This window comes from Cyprinodon variegatus, unplaced genomic scaffold (genome assembly GCF_000732505.1).
Source record: "Cyprinodon variegatus isolate N-32 unplaced genomic scaffold, C_variegatus-1.0 Scaffold187, whole genome shotgun sequence".
Taxonomy (NCBI): Eukaryota; Metazoa; Chordata; class Actinopteri; order Cyprinodontiformes; family Cyprinodontidae; genus Cyprinodon; species Cyprinodon variegatus.
In genome coordinates this window covers 861,027-869,127 of record NW_015150640.1, presented here as the reverse complement: position 1 = coordinate 869,127, position 8,101 = coordinate 861,027, and the positions used below count along the sequence as shown (strand labels likewise).

The 8,101-nt window shown below is 39.5% G+C and overlaps 1 protein-coding gene across 1 annotated transcript in view; it reads left to right on the top strand.

The window, feature by feature from the left end:
• Positions 1 to 4,795: 4,795 nt before the first annotated feature.
• Positions 4,796 to 8,101, top strand: part of LOC107087573 (prolactin-releasing peptide receptor-like) — a 5,695-nt gene continuing 2,389 nt past the window's right edge. Inside the window, exons 1-2 of the mRNA XM_015379221.1 lie at positions 4,796 to 4,857; positions 5,944 to 6,839. Of these exons, the coding sequence (XP_015234707.1) occupies positions 5,946 to 6,839 (894 nt within the window). The 5' untranslated portion in view covers positions 4,796 to 4,857; positions 5,944 to 5,945. The remainder of the gene's footprint in view (positions 4,858 to 5,943; positions 6,840 to 8,101) is intronic.

The following is an 8,101-nucleotide window of genomic DNA, read 5'->3' as shown; positions in this document are numbered from 1 at the left end:
AAGCTCCGAATAACCTCTGTACTTCCCCCATCAGCGTTCAGATGAATCAAAGAAACAACTTCAGCTAAAAAAAACCCAGGCTGAGGGCAAAGTAAGACCCGAAGATGCGGATATATCTCAGATAAGACCAACAGTGTAGGGAAAAATCCAGCTTTTTAAGATGTGATCAAATCAAACATTTTCAATCAATGGATCCGTTCTAGATTATGATTTTGGTCTAATAGAAAGATCATGATACACTGCTGATTAAAAATATCTAGATTGGGGGAGGATGACATTTTTGGCATTCTACGCTGCAGAATCAAAACAAGGTAATAAGCTGAGCTTTAAAATACGAAAGAGTGCATCAGGTGAAGTAGTAAAAAAGGATAGTCAAATTAAATGAAACTCACGAATTCAGTATGGTCTAGATTTTACTGATTCTGTGTTCTGCATTAGAAGAATTTCATAATGTTTGCAGCCGTCTCTCATGCATATATAGCTATGCAATAACTTTTTATTTAAAGCTACAGTGTGTAATAATTACAGGGATATACAGTCAGAAATGTACTATATATTACATAACTATGTTATTTATCATCATCTACGAGCTCAGCCTCTTAACCTTAATATTTGCGTTGCCTTAGAATTTGTTATTTATAATTACATAGGAGCGGGTCTCGCAGCCATGGAGGCAGACATCTTTACGCTACGGCAGCGCAGAGCCAACAAACTAGCGATTGCGAGATCGCCCATTATGCTCGATATTTATTATCTTAAGTCTACATGAAATCTATATCCTACATAGACTAATGAAATACTATCTGTAAAATTATCTATGTAAACAAACCTCATCACTTGAGAAGGTAGGTGATGCGGACGTCGTGGAAGACATTTTGTCCCGTAACGCTCGCCGTACTGTTGGGGGGGAGAAGCGGTGGGGGGGAGATGTTCATGTTGCTGCGGTCTGCAGTCTGGACGTTAGATGTCGCTGAAAATTACACACTGTAGCTTTAATTACCACTTGGATGAAAGCAAAGGAATGCGGTAGCAATAAATTTTGTTGTAACTTTCTTATTTCACCAAACAACTTTCAGAGTGTCATATGTTTTTCTCTGAACATAGACCCAGCTAGTTGTGTGTTGAGAAAACAATTTCAAGTGTGAATCAAGCTAAAATCATTGTCAGATAGTTTTTTTTTAATGCACACAAATGGAATAAGTTAACTTCCATTTCAAATATAAGAATTCAACAAAGATCATTCTTCTCCAAGTCAAACTAATTTCAGTTAAATAGCTTGACTTAACTAGTGAAACTCAACCAAACTAAACTACAATAGGCACCGTGGATGAAATTTTGATTTTTAGAAGCGAGGGATGTAGGTATTTTTTTAATATAACTAACCTCAGGGTGTTTGACCATCCAATCACAGACCAGTTCAGTGGCGCATCAGATGTTTGTAAAGTGAGATTCTCAGGAGTGACAGCGGTGACAGCCAATCACACAGCAGAAGACGGTGGGCCAATCAGCCGCTTGTGGGCGGTCTAAACTCAGAGGGGCTTTAGCTTGAGCTGCAGTTTTCCACTTGGTCCTAGTGCTCCACATCTTGTGCTATAGTGTAACATTGCTTTTGGACAATAAAAAGTGCAAGGGACAAAAAAGGATGTTTGAAAATGTGCAAGGGACATGTCCCACCTTTCCCCCCAAAATTATGTCCATGATAGGCACATAGAAAAATAAATGAAAAATGGTTGACAACCATACCCAATAAAATTATAAACAATATTTCTGTTTGGGATGGATTTTGTGTTTGAGAATTACAGTTAATTGGGCCAAATTAGCTTTAATGCTAATTTAAAGAAAATACATTTTCTTTTAAAGACTGCAGCCTCCATCATGTTTTTGCGAATTTACTCCTTGCACTTCATCAACATCCGCAGAGCTTCCAATCACAACCCGGATTGAAATGACAGTCCCATGACATGTCTGTTTCTCTCTGACCACCTGTTCATGACTCAAAACTGTTTCTTGGACTCTGATCAAGCCTCTGTCATCCTGCCTGACACTTTGGCTGTGAGTAGCCAGCCTTTAGCTTCAACAGGTTCCTGCTTGTCTGAGGATTTCTCACTATTATTTCCAGTCAGAAGAAGCCTGTCTGTAACATAAACATATGATTATAAAACTATATCTATCAGGGGTATAAATAAATTAGCTCTTAAAAGTGTACTGCTTCATTCCACCTCCATAGTGGTTCCATTTGTATCTTTCTGCTCTTTCTGCTTTTTCTCGTCATAGTAGTTTCATCTGGCATGTTCCTGTTTGAGTGTGAAACCATCCTGGAGAGAAATATCAGCTAAGCTGCTGCCACAATTCCCTTCATTTATAGTTTCTTAGAGTTGGGCCTGTTTTTCAGTGTTTAGTTCCTTTTCTCTCCTAGACATGGCTATGGATTCAGCTTCTACTGTGACTAACTGGATGTGCTCTCTTTCATCCTTTGGCATGAAAACTAGTCCTATGCCCTAGTTCGGAGCTTGTTTGCTTAACTGTTTCTTTAATAGACAGGCCTCCTGTGAAGCTAGTTAGCAGTTACCTTTTGCGTCTCTTCTTTCTTTCTGTATGTTTGCTTCTGTCTCCTTGAACTCCCGGTCGGCCCCGCCATAAGGCTGCTCACACTGAGCCTGAGTTTTTCCTCTCCACTGTCGCTGCATACATGCCTAAGGGCTGGTTATACTCCTGCAGCAGTGTGAGGTTGTCTGTGCTATGTTATTCCACACCACAGCGCAAGAGGAACAGTCATGAACTAGCTGTAGGTCTAGATACGGCCGAGGCGATGAGGAAGTGGAAAAACGCAAGAGGCAAATTTGTGCAACAATGGAGGGACATGAGGACCAAAAAGAGTGGGGATCCAGGTGGAAAAAGGGTCCCAGCGTTCTTAGCACCTCACTCTTCTAGCTGGTCCAACTTCATGAGTCGTCTTCCACAATGCCAGTCATACATACAAAACAAGCCGGTAAGGTAGCAAACAGGAAATGTAGGTTTGACCAATCAGAGGCCTCCTGTCTGTGGTCACCTACAATTTTGGAGAGGTGCAGCAGAGTATCTGAGGAAGGGGCGGGACATATCTGCGTTAACTGCGACACACATGCAGACGACCTGGTTTCTGAGCATAAACCAGCCTTTAGTGTGAGGGACTCTAGAGTCAGCAATTAAAGGAAGTGAAAATCGTCCCCATAAGCTCATCCAGGAGGAGCTTTACCTGCAAGTTAATCACTCAATGCAACCAGCTAGTTTCCCTTGACAGAAAACCAATCTGACTGTATGATCAGGTTGAATTGTCTCTATAAAGTGCCTAAGATGAAATGTGTTTTGAACTGGTGCTACATAAATAAACTAATTCGAACTTAACTAAACAAGAAGGTGTTCTATAAAAATCTTTTAATACAACAGTTGACATGCTAATAAAACCATTTATATCCAGGAGATTCTGGGAAACCAGCAGAATAAAAAAGGTTAGTTGTCTGAGCCTATGGCCAGCAAAGCAGCAGTGTTCCTGCTCACTAAATAAAAACAGTTCCTCCCAAATGAATTCTATGATGTTTTTGATGCTCACAAACACTGTTGGTGTCATGCTGACTTTAAAGGTCCAAACGACAAAGCTCACAATTCCTACATCGATATTATGAATGTTTAATGTGTTTCCAGCTGGTAAGGATCCTGGTTTATCTTCTGATGATTTAATTAGGTCTTCTTTTTGGCCACATTAGCATCCCAGTGTTTGTATGAAGAGGCTCACAGCAGGAAATGTGACATCATTCATTCATTGTTCTAGGAAGACAAATTCTGATGATCTTTGGTAAGAATCAGCTCCATGTTAAAAAGGAATCGCTTCCGGACAGATTTACCCTTTTTTGTTTCATATAAATATTTTAGATATTTAAACATATAATGAGCACAGAATTAGATCTGTCAGAAAAATCTCTTATATGTTATTATTTTTTATTAAGAATTAAGAATGAATCCACATGTATATTTAGGCAACTGTAGTATTAATGACAGAAAAACTCTTCTCAGTGCCCTTTTCATCCATCTGTTGGTGAATGAAAGTTTTGGTGAATTTATCCTATATGTGCAGAGTTTCTGTTAGACAGCAATAAACTTCAAATCGCTCTTTTTATATGTTGTGCTAACACGCAGCCATTTAGGCATATGTTCACATGACTAAACACGACAGACTAAAATATATTTGATTACATATCAACTTGCATAAATTCATTTAAGTGCACAGCAGCTGCCAACTGCACTATTATGGAGTCCATACCTCATACATCTTTAAAGAACATGATTCATTATATGTACGTGCATAAAATACATATTTTAGATGGATTAGAGTTGCTTTACATAAAAACACTGACATTAAATGTGACATTAGCTTTTGAAACTATTTGATTGGTATGTTTAATGATCTGGTACAAGTGAGACTAAAGTAAAGACTGAAAGAGCAACATTTTATGTGTGTAAGGCATTTCTGATCAACATAAAAAAGAAAAAAAAAATCAGAAATCAGGGATCATAGCTAATCACTGATTACATTTCTGTAGGATATTATATATATATATATATATATTTAGTAGGAGTTGTTTCTTTTACCACCAGTACCTGACTTCTTCAGGAGCATTTACACAAGATTGAGATTTTCTCTGGAGGTGACTCACTCACACAATCCCATCCTGATGGGTGTGTGTGACACCGACAAAGAGGGAGAGAGAGAGCTCACCTCTTTATATCAAGCAGAGGAGGAAAGGCTGCACAACGGCAGGACTCCATGCAAGGAAGACGACGCAAACAAGTGCTGAACCTTCCAACGAACACCTGAAACAGGTACTTTTCTCTTTTGTCTGAACTTCTCTGTAATATTGTAAAATAACTACATTGAACAAGAGAAGAGTTGATTTGAAGCCAGAGTTTTTATATTTTCATAAAACGTATCTATTGCTGTTGTTCAGCCTGTATGGGTTTCAAAGGTAGCTTTTTAAAGGTATTTAATCAAGATGGGATGGGATGTTGGGATTAAGTTGAAAATATTCTGGTAGTTTGTGACAAAATGATGAGACAAACAGTAGTCAGACGTTCCTGATTAGCCGTATCTGCTCATTAACATGCATCTATTCCTTCTCTTGAGTGTGATGGAGTCAGCAATGAGGCGTCACCTCTTTTTACATCGTTGCTACCTGAGATTGAGAAACTCAGACAGGATTTGTTCTGATTGTGTCCCTGATGCCTACTTGTTCCACCCTCAATCAAAAAAAACGGACACAAAGAACGACAGATTGCTCTGTATCCAGTTCTGATGTAAAAACACTTATAATCACGCAGATTGAATTTTTAAAAGCTGCTCACTAATGTAGTTTTATTACAGCTTTATTTGCATATTTATTTTTTTAATTAAAAGCTTCATTCTGCAGCCCCAGATTGCTCATCCTGTTTTCATTCATGTCCTTTTTCCAACGCATTCCATATCTTACGTATTTTAATCTGGTGAGCACTTCTCATTGCATTTTAATCTAATGATGTGTTCAGGATGATCAGTCATGGAGTGTTGGTTTGATGCAGGCAAGCTGAGATGATTCATGTGGACTGCACACATCATCTAGTCTGCTCATAAAAACCTCAGTAGATAAGATGAGAAGGATCAGACTTAGAGAGGCCTGGAGAATAAAAGTAGAGAAGTAAGATCGTATTAGAATTGTTGACAAGGACGAAATCGCTGCTGAAACTTCTGTAACAAAGCTAATGGAAAGAACTGAAGTGGTCAGTAATTATTCTGCTCAAGTGAGAGTCATTTCATTAACCAATTGTCATGCCACTTTAAACTATTGTTGTTAAAAAATGATGCATTGTTGAAATGATGCAAATTTCACAGTTTATGGGGGCTGATCATCTCATTCTTCATTCTCCTTTTTGCAGCCATGGACTGGGAGAAAACGTCTAATCAGTCCAGAATGAACTCCTCGGCCCCAGCCTCTGACTCTTCTTCTTCCTTCCCTTCATCCTGCTGCAATTCTTCTCACCTCCTCTTCCACCCATCGCTGTTTCCAGTCCCCGCGTTTTCTGGCTTTGACCTACTGTTCAGTCTGAAGCTCCTCTTCATTCCCCTCTACTCTGCCGTGGTATTGATTGCCTGCTCTGGGAACCTCCTCCTCCTCTTCCTCATCTGGCACAACAAAAAAAGACACAACACAACAAATTTCCTTATCAGCAACTTGGCGCTCGTCGACCTGGTGATGTGCATCTTCTGCGTCCCTTTGACGGCCTCCTATGCCTTTGATAGACGTGGATGGGTGTTTGGATACCACATGTGCCATTTTGTTACCGTGATGCAGTCCACAGCTGTATACGCCGCAGTCCTGTCCCTCATGGCCATTGCAGTAGACCGTTACATAGTTGTAGCTTATCCTATTCGCAAAAGAGCGGGATGCCAGTTCTGCTGCTGCCTGGTAGTACTGATCTGGTTGTCATCTTTGGCCTTATCCACCCCAACTGCCCTTCACACAGTGTACCTGGAGCTGCATGCTGCGGGCCTGGAGATGGCAGTCTGTGAGGAGTTTTGGGATGGCCAGGAACAAGGCCGACTCATTTACTCCTGTTTCATCCTCTTCTTTTCCTACTTTGTTCCACTGGCTGCAGTGTCCATTTCTTACTGTGCTATATCATACCAGCTGAAGCGGAGGACCACGTCAGGTTTGACGGCTTGTCCCGAGCTGAGATGTGCACGGGCCGCCTGGAGTAGACGACGTAAGAAGACCTTCTGTCTGCTGCTGGTGTCTGTCCTCTGCTTTGCTTTCTCTTGGCTTCCCTTACAGGTAAATAGAAAGATATTAATAAAAGATTCTGATGATTAAATGACATTCTAGGCGGGAAAGGTCTGCAATATGGAGACTCCTTCTAAATAAGCATCTCTCGAGAGTTAGAAAATATAATTTAATCCCTTTTTCTATCCGAAGGTGCAGCCGGGGTTGATATGAAACCAGCATCCCTCAATCTATTGCATATGCTTCTTATTCTAGCAGGGTTGCAAAGGAGCTGATGCATTTCTCAAGCAATAATTGACCAAGAGGCGGGATAAAACTTGGACGGGCGGCCATTATAATTCTACCAAAGACACACAAATACAGCACACTTTGTGTTACGTGACCATGAGCCTTTATAACGTTTTTAATTTTTTGACACATGTACCACCTCTTTAAAAGAATCCTTACATTAATTTTGTGCAAAAAATATAAATGAATTGCATTTTTTCTCCCAAAGCACCCTCTTCTTTTTTATGTAAGATAAACTTGATCTAAAAATAAAAACTTTTAACAATTCCGAAAAAGTGTGAAAACAATCCAGTTCTTGGGGCTGTTCACATTTCAACCATTTAATAATGGTTATTTTGCAGAGCAGAAAGTTAAAAGTAAAGCTTTAAAAAAATAAGTAAATAAAGATTTAAATTTTTTTTTATTAGTTCAAAGGTTTCTGGAGTTTTGTTTTCAGTCCTTATTTTTGAGGAACCTTAAACAAGCAATATGCCCTAATTTCTCATGGAAGGACTAAAATAAACTAAGAACTATGATCTCAATGTGTTGTTCTCTAGTCTCATCTTTACCAGCTGGGACTGCATGCACGTTCATGTGCGTAGCTGCCAGTCTTGGTTTAGCTGCTCTTTTCTCAGATAGAGCACTTAACCAAAATGGAAGAAGGATCCTTTGCCAAGATAACATTCTCTTCCTAACAGAATTATGATGTTATGAGTTCTTTAGGTAGAAGCAGGCATTGCTTTGTCACACATCTTGTTTTGGTCTACAGACAGAGCTCAACAGTGAAACATTGTGGTGATTTTTTCTCCCACTCTTCTTTCAACATTTCCTGTGGCATGCAACTAAATAACTTGATTAAAGCAACTTAGGAAGGTTAGATTCCAGAGATCTTGGCCCATCGCCTTTGATAAGAAGCTTTTGTTTTGACCATAAATGTTGCTCTAAAAGTACATTTTAAAATGACTAAGAGATTAAAAGTGGTTAAAGGAATAGTACACCCAAAACATGATTAGCCTTCATTTTCTACTCACCCCCATGCTGAACAA